Source organism: Sardina pilchardus, chromosome 2 (genome assembly GCF_963854185.1).
Source record: "Sardina pilchardus chromosome 2, fSarPil1.1, whole genome shotgun sequence".
In the NCBI taxonomy this organism is placed as follows: Eukaryota; Metazoa; Chordata; class Actinopteri; order Clupeiformes; family Clupeidae; genus Sardina; species Sardina pilchardus.
Window position 1 is genome coordinate 24,485,087 of NC_084995.1, and position 18,364 is coordinate 24,503,450.

General features: G+C 47.2%; 1 protein-coding gene across 8 annotated transcripts in view; it reads right to left on the reverse strand.

The window, feature by feature from the left end:
- Window positions 1-18,330, reverse strand: part of mtus1b (microtubule associated tumor suppressor 1b) — a 60,477-nt gene extending 42,147 nt beyond the window's left edge. Inside the window, exons 1-3 of one of the 8 annotated variants that reach the window (XM_062522885.1) lie at window positions 10,325-10,596; window positions 1,105-2,524; window positions 131-1,065 (exon numbers count right to left, since the gene is read on the reverse strand). In XM_062522885.1, coding sequence (XP_062378869.1) covers window positions 131-1,065; window positions 1,105-2,269 — 2,100 coding nt within the window. In that variant the 5' untranslated portion in view covers window positions 2,270-2,524; window positions 10,325-10,596. Of the gene's footprint in view, window positions 1-130; window positions 2,525-10,324; window positions 10,597-10,776; window positions 10,889-13,392; window positions 13,535-18,202 lie in introns of those variants that run through there. The other 7 variants (XM_062522903.1, XM_062522894.1, XM_062522879.1 and 4 more) reach the window with 7 other exon arrangements.
- Window positions 18,331-18,364: the final 34 nt, after the last annotated feature.

Here is an 18,364-nt window from a genome sequence, read left to right on the forward strand (position 1 = left end):
CAACTATTACCAGCTTTTCATAGCCAAGTCACCCAAACCTGTTCTAGCTATGCATTCAGCAGGTGCTTTTCGAGACTAACCTGAATTGCACACAAACAAACAGGATGTGTAAGGTGTTCAGAGCCCTCACCTGATCTCCATCCTCCGGCGGTTCAGCTGACTGCTCCTTCACCGCTGGATCTGCCGCGGTCTCAGGGCCGTCGGTGATATCTGGACTAGCCGCCTCTCCATCTCCCCCTGCCCTCTTCTCCACCCGCTCCTCCTCATCAGGCACGGACTCCTCCACCCGGCCCGCTTCCTCGGGGCCGCCACAAAAGATGCCCACTGAGCTGCGCGGGGCGCTGTTCAGCAGCAAGGCCTTCCTCCGAGGCCGAGACGGTGGCGCCATTCGAGGCACATGTGGCACAGCTGGTTTGGGCGCAGACACTCTAGACTGGCAGGAGGAGGACCTCCGCCTTGCGTCAGCGCGGCCTTGCCCGTCCTGTCTGCCCTGGACAGGTCTGGGCGAGGCGGCCGCAGTCCTCTTCTCGCCGCCCGTGGGAGACGGGCCGGTGTTCCTCCCTTGAGCCGACAGGTCACCTCTGGCCACCCTCGTCACCGCCGACGGAGGTCGGGACATGATCTTGGACTTCACGTTCTTTAAGTCTGGCATGGGGAACGTCTTGACGTCGTTCTTACCGGGTTTAGCTGGTCTCAGTGGCCTGGTGGCACTGGTGGCGTGGTTGCCCCTGTTTGCAGCTGCGGGTGGCTCCTTGGCCTTACGGACAGCAGCAGCGGAAGCTACACCACCAACTGGGGCGGAGGTGCGGACCCTCAGGGGGTCTTTCTCCTGCAAAGTGGGGGCCTCCACCTTCACATCATCCGTCACAGAAGCAGCGGTGAGTTTGGCTGTCCCTTCCTGGACCTCCCCTTCTTCCTGCTGCTGCTTTAGCAGAACACCCACTGTGATGATCTCAGCAGCAACATCCACTGGCTCCTCCTCCTGCTGTGGTTCCTCTGCCAGGGCTACACCTTCATCCACTGCACCTACATCCTCTGCCAGGGCTACACCTTCATCCACTGCACCTACATCCTCTGCCAGGGCTACACCTTCATCCACTGGACCTACATCCTCTGCCAGGGCTACACCTTCATCCACTGGACCTACAACCTCTGTCAGGGTTAAACCTTCGCCCACTGCAAATGCTGGACCTACATCTTCTGCCAGGGCTGCAACCTCTGCTGGATCTACATCCTCTGCCACGGCTACACCTTCATCCACTGCAAATGCTAGACCTACATCCTCTGCCAGGGCTACACCTTCATCCACTGCAAATGCTGGACCTACTTCCTCTGCCAGGGCTTGATCTGCAACCTCTGCAACCTCTGGATCTTCAGGACCACCAGGGGCAACGAGGCTAGGTGATCCCTGGTCCTGGGCCTCCTTTCCGGGCAGGGGAGAGTTCAAGGGCAGGGGCTCCTGGTCAGAGGAGGAGGAGGAGGTGGACGAGTCGGCCAGGACGGAGATGCTGCTGAGGGCTCGTTCTGAGCCATCCAAGCTGATGCTGTTGCTCCTCATGACCATGTCTCCTGAGCTCATCGACAAGAACGAATCCTCCTGATCGTTATCATCATCATCATCATCATCATCAATGTCATCATTCTCTGAGGAGCACAGAGGAGCTGGAGAATCCTCCGAGTACCGTCTCCTACTGCCATTCAGGTTCCCATAGTGATCTCCGTGGATATCGCCGCGGTCGCCGCTGGTGTCGTCTTGAATGAACACCAGCGCGAGATTCTCATTGTTGTTCCAGGTGGTGTCGTCGTCATTCTCACGGGCATCCAGGTAGACAGAGACGGAGTTGTCGTTGGACTCGGAGCAGTCATGCTGCGGTGGCTGCTGCAGCATACTGTCCGGCGCCAACACTGACGTCTCTTTGGTGCCCTCGATATGGCAGCTGGTGCTCTCAACGTGGCCGTTGGTGCCGCTGGTGCCGTTGATGCCCGTGGTGCCCGTGAGGAGCTTCTGTGGGCATTCCTGCATGTCCACGTCCAGGGGGCTGCTGGAGCGCCCGCTGCTCAGGCTGCAGGAGCTGCGCACGGACTCCGGGGACGACTCACCCCGGCTCGACGGGGAGGAAGAGGAGGACGAAGAGGAGGAAGAGTCTGCAAAGGCGTTCCCGTTCTGGTCCCCGTCCCGGAAGGTGAGAGTCAGGTCACGCTGGGTGCCCTCTGAGTGGCCCCTCAGGCCCTCGGACGAGCTTCTCTCTACGGGCTGCACCGCACTCATGTCTGCAGATCACACTGGGCTCAAACCTCCCGCAGATTCACACACAGCAGGGTCAAACCACCACGCTGGCCATTAGCCTCTCCTGGGCTGCGCAGGTCCCGCAAAGGGGTGGGGTGAAGGCTCAAAGGTCAAAGGTCGTGACCCCTCTTGAGAAGTTCACTCGGGCCGGGAGCAAAGGTGGCAGTGGCAGCGGTCCCCTCGCTCACACGGGACAGCGGAGCTCATCGTTCGCGGTGGTCCTCGACAGGAAAGTCTCTGCAAAAGAAGAGCGGAAAAGTTGAAGTGGGTAAAATAAGCGACCATGCTTTCTCCCCCTTCTCCCTCCTCATCTGTAGGCGCCGAAACGTACGCAGTGTTCTGCACAGCACCCCTCCCACGAGTGGACTGGCCTCAATTGAGTACGGTAGGGATCTGCATTGATTCACACAGATGGCAGGTTATACAATACGACTGCCTGGACTGTGGTGCTCACTTTAGAGAGACCACTGCTGCCCTCTATTGGCCACAATAACAAAGTGTAGCTAATTCGGTTCAGCCACACATCCTGAAATGGTGCCGCAAGCTGGGGATGGGTGGTTTTATCTAGAGGAGATGAGACTATGAAAATACGACACTGTTCACACCGATCCTCTGTGTCTTAATGACAGAGCGGCCTGTGTCATTATTTCTGGAAGATATCATTTGAATGAGAGAGGAGTCACTTCTTCCACTTAGTAATTAATAGGGCTTTTGATGTGGTGGCAGCAACTGGTTTCAGCTAATGAGGTGAAGTCCTGCTGGAGTTTCCATGATATAATGTTCCAGCGCTAGTTACAGGGGTCTGGCTTGCAGGCGATAGCTTGAACCTGGACCAAAACATATCAGGCACCAACAGCTCTCTATGGTGACTTGTTTTCCTAAGGTGTTTCTTTGGCAGATAATGGTATAATGTTAGATAATGCTCTCTGGCAGCCACACAGAAAGGTGGTGATTTAGCTTGTCACTCAGAACCGCTAATTTGGGTCAGCGACAGAAGCTAAAATAAGGAACAGAGCTTTCTTATTTTCGCTGGATCCAGGGCAGCCACTGTCATTACAATCCCTCACCACCACCACCACCCATCACAAAGGACTCCTGTGTTCCCACACACAGGCCCACTGACAGGCAACCAGCACAGGCCCAACGGGACGATTGTTTTCTTTTCCTTTAGGGGCGAGTGGAGCAAGAAAGCGCCTCCCTCATATCACACCAACTTCCTCCAACGGCAGCCTTTGGCAACAATGCCCAGGCTTCAGTGTGGGTGCAGTGGCATCTGAATGCCCTCTGACCAAACAACCTTTTATTCGGTAGCGTGGGCCAGCTAACCTTCACACAAGCTCAATGGCGTGACACCAGGGACGTGGGGGCCGAGTGGTGTTATATGAGCGCCTGGCTAAGGCCAGCGGCGGGTCCGGTGTTATAGCTTATGCTGTAACACTACACCAGACCTTAGTGCTCCGGCTCAGTGTCCCACTGCAAGGCTTATCAGACTCACTGGGCTGTGGAGACCGAGCCACAAAGGCAGAATAACAACAAATCTATTAAACATGCTGAGGAGATGGAGGAGGAGAGACAGGAGGTGGGGGGGAGATAGAGAGGGGGAAGGAGGATGGAGAGAGGAGCGAGAGAGAGGAGAGAGAGAGGAGGGAGAAGTGATAGGGTGAGATGGAGCGAGTGAAGAGTGAGAGATGGGGCCGGAGAGGGGTGAGGGGGAAAAGGAGGAATGCAGAGAGAGAGAGAATCACTAAAAAAGAAAAAAGTGGGAGAGAGAGGGGGGGGGTTGAAAAGGAGCTAGACTAGCATCGCCATAAGGTTAATCAGGCCTCAGGCCAAACCTGTGCCATGTCACTCAGATCTTTGATACTAGCATTGCTTACAGCTCACGAAACAATATTATATTGGATTAGGATGACATCACAGGTCACAGCTGTCATTTGTAAGACATACAACTTCAATGTAAAGGGCATGGCGAGACAGACAGGTACGCTGGACGCGGTGTTAAGCACTAATGAAAAATCAATGATTGTTCTGGATGGATGTCGAGGCATATGAATTGCCTATAGAATGCCATCCACATATTGGTAAAAGTAAATCATACTACAGTATAGTCAGTGTGCACTGCAGTGTTCTACTGCATGCAACCCTTGTGGCGTGGCCTCCTTAAGCTGTCCACCCCTGACCCTCACTCCAGAGATGTAACACTCATTTGACTGATGCTCACGGAGACACAAAATCAAGTGGAAAGTCCGAGGGGAGGGACACGTTGTTCCAGCCCTGCAGCCCTCATCAGCACGTGAGATGCCCACTGCCCAGCACCACATCCGCCGGCATGGGCCGGGGGTCGCCTCTAATCCGGTAACACCGATAATGACTCCGGCACTGACGTCTTCGCATGCCGAGTCGGGATTATCTCACTGAGGGGGCTACCCTGACAAAGAATGAGAGATTTATAGATTGTACAATAATAATTAGACAGAAAAACCAAAGACAGAATTACAAGGAAGACCAGATTGGCAGTTTGCAACTCAGAGGAGGGAGAAAATGATTGTCTTCTGCAGAGACAGGGAGAGAGAGAGAGAGAGAGAGAGAGAGAGAGAGAGAGAGAGAGAGAGAGAGAGAGAGAGAGAGAGAGAGAGAGAGAGAGAGAGAGAGAGAGAGAGAGGCTTTTCCTTGCTTTTACCGCACGCTTGTCAGAAAGGATGAGGGCTCATGGCTCTCCTCACACAGATTGGGGAAGGAGCCATGACTAGTGTGGCTGAACAATTACAGCGCAGCCTGGCAGCCAAGTACAAGAAATCAAATCACCAAAGCCATTTCTGCTTGTACTTCCCTCCAAAAAATGCTATTCAGTCAGATCCATACAATGCTTTAGCTCACAGAGGTCTTCTCCTTGACTGACCATTACATAAAGTTGTCAAAGGGTTAGATAATGTCACTCTATATGGGGGGGGGGCTGCAGGGGGCAGAGGGGTGTGTGTGTGTGTGTGTGTGTGTGTGTGTGTGTAGTGTGTAGTGTGTTGTTCTGTGACAAGCCTCTCGCCCCCAGGGCCTGCAGGGAGCATTCATCTGGAAAGGCGCAGGGGTGCCACTGCTGTCAGACAGAGCTGTCGTGTGAAGGTCTGTGCACTAGGTTCTCATGTGGGGAGAGGCCAGTGTTTGCATCAAAAAGACTTTAGTCAAGGCTGTGTTTGTGGACCAAACCTCTGCCTTTCAATTATTTTGGGAGAAATGCTGACAAAAGCTACATCAATCATACAAGGAAGACCCTACATCCCTATACATCCATCTGGGACAAAAAATGTATCATAGGTAGACTTTGCTGAACCACTGACTGAGTTAATTTCATAAATGAAATTGGTAAATAAGTAGAGATCTCTCATTCGGTCATATCTCATTCTTTGAGAGACTACTCAGCGATGTTGTTTGCTGCTGGATACCATGACTACAAGAACTTGAGAAAGCAAAATGAGAAATTTAAAGGAAAGGTCATCTGCCCAAACAAGAACTGGTCAATGAGTGCAGGCCAGGCTCCATGCTCAAATCTACCACAAACCAACAAGTCATTTAGCACTAGCTTTAAGTGTAAGTGTAGCATACCCATAGCCCTACAATAACTGTTCGTACACATTATGAAATGGTAGCTATCACAGTTTGATTACTCATGTAAGGCTTTAAGGCATACTTTCAACATCGTGCTGCTAACTGAGGCAAATACGGAATGACAAAAAGTGAAAATTCTTTACAAAGACAGCTCCCCTGTCAAATGTCTCCGAAGGCAAATTCTACATGAGCACAGGGTGGGCCATATAGGGCAGCTTGCTTTTTATTAATAATGTTTTTTTGAGTAAAATTCCAGCTCAAGGCCCCTCTCCCTCTCTCCATTTGCTCCAGCTCACCATAACAGCAAACAGTAAATAAATGCGATTTGCTTTTTCTCCTGCGGGACAAACAGTGCATTTCTCCTGTCCTCACATCACTCTCATGACAAAAGGAGAGAGTCGACTCTAACGCAGTGCTTGTGTCGAGGCTCAGTCATTGCTCTGGCCATACATGTCTCCATCTTCAAGTCATTAAGGCATGGTGTCTCTCTCCCGGCCCTTGGTCATGTGCACTCTCTCCATCACCGCCCCTCTCTCTGCTGGACCGCGGCCAGGCAGGACAGAGCTGCAGGGATGGTACACTGCTTGGGATTAGCAGTCTGGTCTTGCCAGAATTTAGGGATTGAGACTAGGGCACCAGCGAGACTGGAGAAGGGTCAGGGGAGGAAATCAGAACTGAGCCAGAGGCAACACACAGAAAGCAAAGCCCAGTTTCAGAGCAGGAAATGGGGGCACCAAACAGAGGGACAGAGAGATGCAAACTTCTGTGTTTTGGGACTGAGCCATTAGAAGATAAAAAGATGAATGGGGAACAGACTGGGAGTCAACTATTTGGGATAGGCTCTAGGCTCTCACAACGGATGAACAGCTCAGTTTGGATGTGGTTAAAAAAAACCTCTCTCGTTTCCCTACTCTTTTAGGTAAACTGGCGGTATAACAAGAAGAAATAGTTGTACATCTTGTTGCAAGAATAGTAGCTTACAATTATCAAAATTAATATACAAATGTTTCTGGACATTCCATTACAATATAAGGCTGTCGGAACATGATATAACCATCTGGAAGATATTATTATGTATTTTTTTCTGCAGTTCCTAATGTTTTCAGAGATCACGAGGAAATACAAACAAATGTAACAAAATGACTTGAACCAGGAAATCAGTAAGCTGAGAATTCACTAGAATTCGAAAAGACAAAGTCCTTATAGGGAAGTCCCTCCACTTGGGGGCCATCTTGGTAACGCACTTTGGGCAGCTATCATCAAAGTCTTTTTAAAGCAAGTCACGTCACTCGGCAGCCATATTGGCCATGGGGTCGGGCAGCCAGTTTGAACGTAGGTCTATGGTAACAAGACCAGGCCCTATCTAAATGAATGGGGAGAGAGCTGGATGTCCATGTTCAGAGGTGTAATGGACATAAAAATCACATGTTTGAAATCACGATGAAAATTAGACTATAATCGCTGAAAAGGTTGGGTAGTTTTGTATCAAATTAACGATTAAAAAGCCTTTTTCTTACTGGTAATCTTGGACTGCGCATGCGTGACCGCCAAGGATCGGCAAAATGATTGGAGCAACGGCACTGGAAGAGGCGGGACATGTGCAAACCGGCGTAAACACCCGCCATCTTTGCGTTATGAAGTTACCCCATGCATTTCAATGGGCGATTTTTCCAGTGCATTGTCTCCTCATATATAAGTGTCTCTGCTATCATGCAGCTATTTTCCTATTCAAGTGAATGGGGAGGCATACAGAAAGGAGCAAGATATGTGTAGACTGCAGCCATATTGGCATTGTAAAATGACCCCATACATTTGCATGGAGGACTCTCTGAGCACTGTGCCTCCTCAATAGAACATCTTTGGTAAAGATTCCATCATCATCCATCCATTCTAAAGGCATTCTTGACAGCAGAAATGTGTCAATTGGCAGATAAACACACAGACCACATCACACACACACACACACACACACACACACACACACACACACACACACACACACACACACACACACACACACAGCTCTACAGCGTTTCCCTCCCAGTGGCCATACAGGCCTGGAGGGGACCCCTGCTACTGCCAATGCCTCCAGCTTATGTGCTTTAGCGTCTTACAGGGTTATCAAGGAAAGCTGGCCACCTTCCTCTGGAGGTCATCTCCCTCTCCACAGAGAGGTCAGCAACCACAGTCTACATACAGGAAACTATAGGCTACATTGCGACTTTCCCTTCTGACATCAGATATACTCTACATACAGGAAACTATAGGCTACATCCTGACTTTCCCTTCTGATATCAGATATAGTCTACATACAGGAAACTATAGGCTACATCCTGACTTTCCCTTCTGATATCAGATATAGTCTACATACAGGAAACTATAGGCTACATTGCGACTTTCCCTTCTGACATCAGATATACTCTACATACAGGAAACTATAGGCTACATCCTGACTTTCCCTTCTGATATCAGATATAGTCTACATACAGGAAACTATAGGCTACATTGCGACTTTCCCTTCTGACATCAGATATACTCTACATACAGGAAACTATAGGCTACATTCCAACTTTCCCCTCTGATATCAGACAGTCTCATACAGGAAACTATAGGCTACATTGCGATTTTCCCTTCTGATATCAGACATAAACAACTGTGAAAAAGAGCAGTTCCACATGTTTTATCAATGGACAGCCAGACTCAGCATTTAGCATTTAGACGAAAAGACTTCAACCGACTCTCTAATACACCACTGTGATATAAGCATTATTGGAAAAATGGATGAATAGTGATAATCTCATCAAAGGGTCATAAATCTCATTAATGACTGGTTATTTCCTGGAACTAATCCTGCTTTAATTAAATATATTGTTAAAGCTCCAAGACAAGAGATTTTCTCTCTCTCTCTAACACACACACACACACACACACACACACACACACACACACACACACACTGCATTTGCATGGAAAATGCTCAACACAGTTCTCAAAACATTCAGTTCATTCCATCCCAACCACAACTCAGCCTAAAATATGGAATTTGAAACACAGGTGGATACTTTCAATGGATTCATAACAGCAACGGTCAGGTATTCTAAAAATGAAGTCCTTACATTCCTTTTTGACTAACTGTTCTTTTAACAGCAAAGTACCTTATGACTGAGTGTTTATAAAATGTGGACTGTAAATGAAATGTCCATTTTTATAAACATGTTGTAGCCTTGTGCCATACATGGCAACAGCTGTTCACCAAGCTCTTATCAGATCTGTGTTCTGATAAACTGTTCAGCTTGTATTACTCAACAGCTCATAAAATGTTGAACAGCCTGGCCTACTCCCGAGGGCCACGCAAAAGATTCGTTCTAAAAATGTATGACATATGTCCACTGAATTCCATAATGTAACTGCAAAACAACTGCAAATAGTATTATTTGCAATTATTTGAAAATTAGACCAAAAAGTTGGTCAATTGGCAGGTAAACCCTTATATGCGTAGGCTAGTCTGTCAGGTCTAGACCTATCCACAACAGCAGCAAGAATCTTCACGATAAGATATTCAAAGTTCATTTACTGTCCTACATCCATAACTTGTATCTGTGAAATTGGCTTATGAAGGTAAAAATGAAGGTGCATTTTTGTGAGGAAAATGATTTGATTCAATGGAAACCGGATGTGAAAACGGATCTCGTTTTCAACAGAAAGGCTGGTTTCATGAGGTCGTATAAGGACAAAAGAGAACGTTTCTTATTTTCAGAATCCAGCTTTCAGAATTGAATCATCGTTCTTTTACGCCGTGCCCGGACCAGACTCTGCGTCGCAATGACGCGCGTAAATAAGAGGGCCAATCAATACCTTTCCCCGTCACGTCAGTCAGGGTTTGGACCCATGCCAAGCTCAGTACATGCAACATGATTTGTAAAACTAACATGGATCGCTCCGAAGTTACGCAACTTAGTGTAAATTGACTTGAGGTGAACATTGGCTATATTAATCTACTTCAACAGCCTTAGGCTACACAACGGGCTTAAACGGTCAGATAACATGAGAAACAATACAGCGCAGGTGCACTGAATCACTCAGAAATTACGTAATAAATAAGACACAAGTGTAAATGCTTCAATGACTATAAACCGCAGTCTTCAACTTCAATTGAAATGTTCGACGCAATCGCAAGGACTGCGAGACCATCCATAGGCTATTGGATAAACTCGTCACAGTTGTGAGAAATAAATAAGATTGCAACCTCCACATATTTCATCACGATAGACAAAAAAATGACAAAAATATGATTATATTTATACATCAACCACGCTATAGGATAATTCTTCTGACATGTATTAAGCACATAGTTGTATCTGGACGTTTTACATTCCAGTTACAAGCTGAAAACAAGCAAACTGTTGTGCCACACTGAAAGAGTTGCCTTTGGCTCACCTGAAACAGAGCTCCTTCAAATCAGAGAATAGAACATTAACCAGTGAACAGTTGCATGTCTCCCTCCAGAAGTAAAAACACAGATCACACACAACTCACATAAGAACCATCCCTGTTAAGATGTCCATCGGGTGCTTGTTATCCCTTTAATGCCATACACAGCACTGGACGAGAGAGAGAGCAATCCCAGACTGACCAGCACTAAAGATTAGCCCTCCCCTCCAGACTTAGCTGCAGCCAAACCATACAGCAACAGCAACAGCAGCAGCGGGAGCGGTGGCGGTGGCGGTAGCAACCAAAGCTGCGCGGCAAGAGTGTGTGTGTGTGCGTGTGTGTGTGTGTGTGTGTGTGTGTGTGTGTGTGTGTGTGTGTGTGTGTGTGTGTGTGTGTGTTGTATGAGTGGGAGAGAGAGAGAGAGACATTCCGATGAAGCCAATGTGTTTTCCCCTCACCAGGAGCCTGTCGTGCCAAGAGCAGCGGCGGCGGCAGCAGCAGCAGCAGCAGTGACAACAGCTCTTCTCTCTGCAGTGTCCGCGTGCATGCACACACACACACACACACACAAGCACCTAAGCACACGGCTGTAAAGCACCACCTCTCCCAGGTAAGTTATTCACAGAGAGAGAGAGAGAGAGAGAGAGAGAGATAGAGAGAGAGAGAGAGAGAGGGAGCGCAAGTTCAAGGTCTGAAGTGGTCAGGGTTACTGCAGTACAGTAAGTTCACCTTGGATTTTGACCACAGAGGCAGACAGTGGAAAGGTATCTAGAAAGCAAGGGTTAATCTCCCCTTGCAGATTGCGAGAGAACTCCCCTGTTAGGGAGGGGCCCCGATGTCCATCAAGTCAAGCCAGAATTCACTGTTGCTAAGCAGCTAGGTCTCCCCATGAATTTTTGGCACGGGCAGCGATGAGCCAGCCTGCGTTTTGGGCAAAGGGCAGACATGAGAAACTCTGCCTGCAGGGGGGTGTGGCGTGAAGGTGAAAACAAACTGAGCCTTCGGTGTGATTACAGCTAATCAGGTGTCTCTCAGATGCCACACATAGAGCTGCCATAGGACTCTGCTTTCACTCAAGCAGCTTAAAGCGAGCCCTCACCAGGCACATCAGCTTACTGGAGCACTTGAGCTGCCAACAAAAGAGAGAAAGGGAAGCCTTTCAAACCTATATTCAAAGCTGTCCATTGCTTAAACGCCACAGTCCCTCTGCCATATAACTGTTCCCTAATGATCTACAGATGGATGATGTCCAATTCAAGGTAGAAATCACTGTAAGACTCAGGCACATGCTACTCTCTAACCACTATTCCCTTGCCACTGGCGACTGATAAAGACGAATGATTTTAGTTAAAAGGTAATGTTGTTATTTGATAAGAGCAAAATGTTAAGTTAAGCAGTAGGTGTACTTATCATGAATGATGAACATCCCATCAAAGAAATATGGAGGAAGAATCCACACTCACACACACACACACACACACACACATATTCTGCACCCCCCTCTCTATCTATCTCTCTATCTCTCTCTCTCTCTCCCACACACACACACACACACACACACACACACACACACACACACACACACACACACACACACACACACACACACAAACACACCCAGTATGGTTTGCTATTGGAGGGGCAACAATGAGCGAATGGGAGCATCAATGACATTTACACTGACAGGAAGAGATTCCACTGTTCCCATTCCAGGACATAATTGGTTGTACTGCAGCTCCTCAGACAAACCATCCTGCCACAGCACATCTATCTGCGCTAGCTAGCAGCAGTACACATGATAAATCATTAGCACACCATGACTGCTGTTGAGTGTGTCCTGCAAGCCTCTGGAGCCTACCTCATACCTGCAGTATGTTGATCCTGAAAAGGTAGGGCATGAGATATGAGAAATTCACAGGAACTACTCATTAACTGATCATAAGACAGAGCGCAGTAAAATAACAAGTTGTGGAGCAATGGGGAGATCATGAAGAACTACTAACACCACTTTTATATGATGCATAACACTAATGAATAAAATGTTCAAAGTTCAAAGGACTCACTGAGACCACAGCAGCAAAGTGTTATGATGATAACATCAGAATGCTGGACTTCTTCTTTGCTTGTACAAACATTTCATACCATTTCTTGTTGGAATCTTACACCATTTGACAGCATCTCTATAGCCAGACTGATGAGGGTCATGTTTGTCCACAGACAGGACAGCCATGTTTGTCTACGGACAGGACAGTGTCTCTATAGCCAGACTGACGATGGCCATGTTTGTCCACAGGACAGGACAGTGTCTCTATAGCCAGACTGACGAGGGTCAAGTTTGTCCACAGGACAGGACAGTGTCTCTATAGCCAGACTGACGAGGGTCATGTTTGTCCACAGGACAGGACAGTGTCTCTATAGCCAGACTGATGAGGGCCATGTTTGTCCACAGGACAGGACAGTGTCTCTATAGGCAGACTGATGAGGGTCCTGTTTGTCCACAGACAGGACAGTGTCTCTATAGCCAGACTGATGAGGGTCATGTTTGTCCACAGGACAGGACAGGACAGTGTCTCTATAGCCAGACTGACGAGGGTCATGTTTGTCCACAGGACAGGACAGGACAGTGTCTCTATAGCCAGACTGGTGAGGGTCATGTTTGTCCACAGGACAGGACAGTGTCTCTATAGCCAGACTGATGAGGGTCCTGTTTGTCCACAGGACAGGACAGTGTCTCTATAGCCAGACTGATGAGGGTCATGTTTGTCCACGGGACAGGAGTGGGTCTTGGCTCTGGCTTCCTCTGGTGGCAGCGCTGCCGTAATGCTGTGACATATGGGGTTATGCTGCAGTGCTGGACAGGATGGAGGCTTTAAACTGGAGACAAATCAGCTGAGTCACCCAAATCGCTGTTGTATTACAGGCACAGACAAGTACATGCACACACACACACACACACACACACTCACTCACATACATGTAACCTCTAAAACATACACACCTACACATCAAAGGACAAATTCACATACACAATGATACTCGTGCACACACACACACACACTCTCTCTCACACTCACGCGTATGCACACGTTTCCTGGAAGAGACCAATGTAAATACAGAAAGGCCCGGTGCGCTCTCCACGTGTCTTCCCTCATGCAGCCGTACAGCAGTGGAGACCAGCAGGAGAGGGGAGGAATGAGCACGAGAGACAGGGACAGAGCGAGAGAGAGAAAGACACTTGGCATTCACAGCAAGGGCATGCAGCATTTATACAAGCCCCCCACTGCAGCAGTACAGCCAAGATAATCTGACTTCTGACTTTTCTCTCTCTCTCTCACTCATACAGTATACAGGCAAACACATAGCCAACACAATGCTGGTAATCTTGCCACACAATGATCTTCAACCAGGCCAGCTGAGATCAAACATCACATGTTTGCAAGTTCAAATAGAGCAAGAGAACACACAAACACGCACACTCGCACACATGCATGCTCGCGCGCACACACACACACACAGACACACACACAGACACAAACACACACACACACACACACGCACACACACGCACACACACGCACACACACACACACACACACCTCACGAGAGAGATTAGGGCTGAGGAGAAAACCTTTCCAGTTCAATGAGCTTAGTGGGAGGAATTCTCCCAGCCCAGAGGGGAATGGGAGACACCAGTACAGCACCAGTGGAGCACCAACCTCACTGTGTTATAGTCACGGCATGGTTACATGGGTACAATGTGATTAAAGGTTCATGGGGTCCAGTCTGAAGATTAGAACTGAGTGGAACTATTTTAAAAATAACAGAGGAAAGACATATAATGATACTGAAGAAAAAATATCAACAAAAAACAAGGTGGGTGCAAGATAGTTTTAACTTTTAACACAGAAGGGCAATTGTTATGTAATTCGTCAGCACTCCTGATTCTACTCAATCCCGTCGACAAAATCACAAGAATTTCATAAATCAATGAGACTGCATATGGATTTCCTGAAGTTAAACACACAGCAGGATTCAAGGCCATTCTGCATGCTCTGCAATCACAAGATCAACACCAGACCCACAAGAGCATTAGACGTAATTATCCAGAATTACAGTACAACCCGTGGGACAAAAACACTAAGAAAACATCTAAGCTTCTTTATCCTACATTTTGGGGTGTGTATGGAAAATGTTTCAGGGAGCACACTCTAGACCAATCATGCAGCAGAGATTTGCATGCCAAGAAAGGAGAGGGGAAACTTTCCGCAGAGCAACAGATTACTCATCTTAAGTACAAAAAATGGGTGAGATCCTACAATGAGGATGAGAAAGTAGGTATGTGGAACTATGTACAAACAGCCTACTGGGTCATTCCTCTAAGATTACAATAACATTAGTCCAACAGCTGCCACTCCATCCCTCTACCACGCGTGCCCTCCCGTAACCTAAACACTGAGGAATAATGGTTTCACTATGCAACATGTATTGTGGGTGGAATGGACTATAATGATAGGCCTGTGTGGACCGGTTTGGCTGGCATGCACTGAATGAGATTGCAGGGCTGGGGGGGGGGGGGGGGGGGGTAAGAATGGGAGTCTTCGACATGGGCTAGGACAGAGCTGTCAGATAACATGCTCGTCAGACTGCACATGTTTACACTGGGAAGCTGAGAACTCGAGTGCCTGTGACAAGGAGCTAGCTCTAGCAGAGTTTCCTCTGATAGCAAGGGTTTGGGTTAAAAATAAGCCCCACAAAAAACTTTATCTTGACAGTGGGACTGAAGAGATACGCACAGTAGTCTTCGTGTCGTGTGCTTCTTCCAAAAAGGATGCTCTGCTAATTATATAAATAGCCCCTTACAGCCTCTTCCATATGCCCTTACAGGGTGAAATGTCTCGTCAATATGCCTGCTGGAGGCAGCGGATATCTGCTCGCATGTTTGCACTGTATACAGCAGAGCTCAATCCCTGTGAGGGGGATTTGTACCTTTTTAATACCTGTCTTTAAAGCAGACATCATTTGACATAATTAGCAGACTAAAACACGAGTGTCTTTCTCTCTCTCTCTCTCTCGCTCACTCGCTCGCTCACACACACACACACACACACACACACACACACACACACACACCACCCAGGAAGTTTTCCCACAGACACACATAATTCATGATAGCTCACGCTCAGTGAATCCAAGACCCACCCTGTGTTCTCTGGGGCATGTTGGGGACCCATTACGGAGGGCTCCCGGTGGCAGTTCCTTCCATACATGTTCTTTGTTTAGACTCTAGCAATAACATTTACACAGAGGAACTTTAAACAGCACACTGAGCACCTGACATTACTCCTTGTAACCAGGATGTTACGGCGAAACATTTAAGATGCTTCTGACAAGCTGGTGAATGTTGGTGGTGACAGAAGCCTAGCCTATGAAGTCAACGGTAGTTATGTTCCCCTCTAAATGGCTTGGCACTTAATTCACGTCATGCTTTCAATCCCAGACCACCACCCAGACTATACAAACACATGCTCCCTCCCTGTCTCTCTGCAAACAGAGCCTGTCCTTGGGCCAGGGGTCAATGTGACACAACCCATGTCCATCTGACAGGTCGATAACAGTCTGGCCAGTCGGGGTGGCTGTTTATCAAGACTGCCGGCACGCTCAAGTGTTCAGCATGGCGTATCGAGTTCAGGTCGCACCACCAGCCACATGCCAGGAGTGAGCCCCTTGAGTGAGGCAGCACAGCGGAGGAGGTGAGGTGGGCAGTATAAAGAGCACTTAAGTGTTTTCTTCATCACCCCCATGAGCATGCAAGTATGGGAACAGTCTTGGGTCCTGACCTGTCGTTCAGATGAGGTCAATCTCAGTGTCCCAGCCACAAGGAGCACCCAACGTTACCCCGAGCTCCCTATACAGCTGGCACAGGCTGCTCGAGGGGGTCTGGCCTACAAAAATAGATCAAGGGGACAGGGAGAGTCTGGCTGGAGTAAACATGTAGTAAAACACCATGGGTTGGATTACAGCACTAAGACCACCCTTAACTTCTTAATGAGACACATTTCAACTCCTTATGAAGTGCATTAGCAGCCTAACAGCTGGATAGTGTGAATTCTAATGAACATACCTCTTCAAAACGGCACTGTCAGTATGCATACCGTTCTGTCTTCGACTGAAACGCCTTTGAGTTTCATTGTTTTACAGTCAGCAATTTACAGCTGGACTCTGATCAAATAAATCTTCAGTTATGGAAGTTCAACCAGTCCTCTAAGGATACAGACAGAACACACCCATTTAAGCCCACGGAGGGGTGTAACCATTTACCTGTTAAGATTTCTGACAACAAAATCTTTAACCATTATGGCCCATTTAGTTTGAACTGTCAGTGATATAATAGCTGGGGCAAGTACAAGCAGCAACTTAAGTATTTGAGTAAGGTGTGGTTTTCTTTGTAAATGTCAAAAGGGACTTCCCAAGATTATTGGCTATATTGTAGCCAATAAAAGAACAATTCACCTCCATTAATTTATTGCTTCGTTTCAGAATGTTTCTTGTATCTTGGTTCACCTCTATCTCTCTCTCTCTCTCACACTCACTCTCTTTCTCTCTCACACACACACATACTCTCTCTCTCTCTCTCTCTCTCTCTCTCTCGTGCCAACAGGAGACATCACCACTATGTTGTCAAGAACATGGCCTTACACAACACATGTTCCTTAAAGCAGATCTAACAGTACAGTACCATAGAGAATTACCAAAGACACAACTAGGAGTGATGAAGAGGTGAAGAGGAACTCAAAGATAAAACTCCATACATAAATCTAATCACTCTCACGAGGCCATGAGAGAGCAATGGGCATTGTGAAAAAGGAGCTTAGATTGTCATGATGTAGATGCCATGTCAGGGCACTGCCGCTACATCTTAAGCCGGATTGTAATTAAAACAGAGAATATTCTCACTCCTCAATTTGACCAGATGCAGACACTGCTGCACGGCAGGAGAAATGGCACCCCATTGGTTTAAACAAAGTCATTACATCACATATCCCTGGGTAGGATTATACCTCTCTGAGTGGTGAAACTGCAAAGCATTACATCCACACAAAACGTCTTGAAACAGACAGATGGTTTTGTGAGAGTTAAAGATGTTGTAAACCACACACATCGAAAATGTGTGAGATATAGATTTCTGTATTTTTTAATACATCTGTATTGTAAGGCCTAAATATATGACGACTCAAAACAGGAACAACGTGCACACAGCAAGCCTGGGCTCTCAGATGGCCTATCTGTCAGAATTATTCATAGCCTATGTTTAGTGTTTTAACACCATTGCAACTTAACAGAAATACACCTGCAGTATGTGGTGATATGCAGAATAACACACTGAAAAATAATATCTTGTTGGCCATCTAGACCTGTATTACCAAAACATGGAAGTTTTGCTCATATCATTAGCCTATGATCTTTTATGGGCTACTATATGTCAGTGCTTCAGTGCAGATGGTTTGTAAGTTGAGGATGAGGAATGTCTGAAAAATCTATGTTGCATGATAGGCCTATAAACTTTCGAACAGGTGATCACAGTCGGGTAGCATCTTGCGCAGTGAAGGCATTGACATTATTCTGGTTTTCACCATATTAAGCTCAATCTCAGGCAGGGTTCACCCAGCCTATATATGAGCAAGAATTCCATTCACTTGAGGCGTTTTGGTGGTGGCTTTTTGATTAGCCTACTAGTACCACCATGATTTTAAGAGAACGGTCTGAAAATAGGTCTATGACGACTTTTGTCAATTAAATAAATGATAATCAGAGCATTGATTTCCTCATAAGCGAACAATTTTTCATAGACTGACTGATATGGTTTGTTGACTCAGTTCTACTCACCTCAGAAGCAGCGCAGTCAGGTTGAAGAAGTCATGCATTAGGAAATCCGCTACAGCTGTCACACAAGCAGTAAACTCAGAGGACCCCAAAATCCCGATCTCCGAAAAAAAGGTTATAGCCTACAGGAAATTATTTTTAAAAATTAGAACTTCTTACTATGGT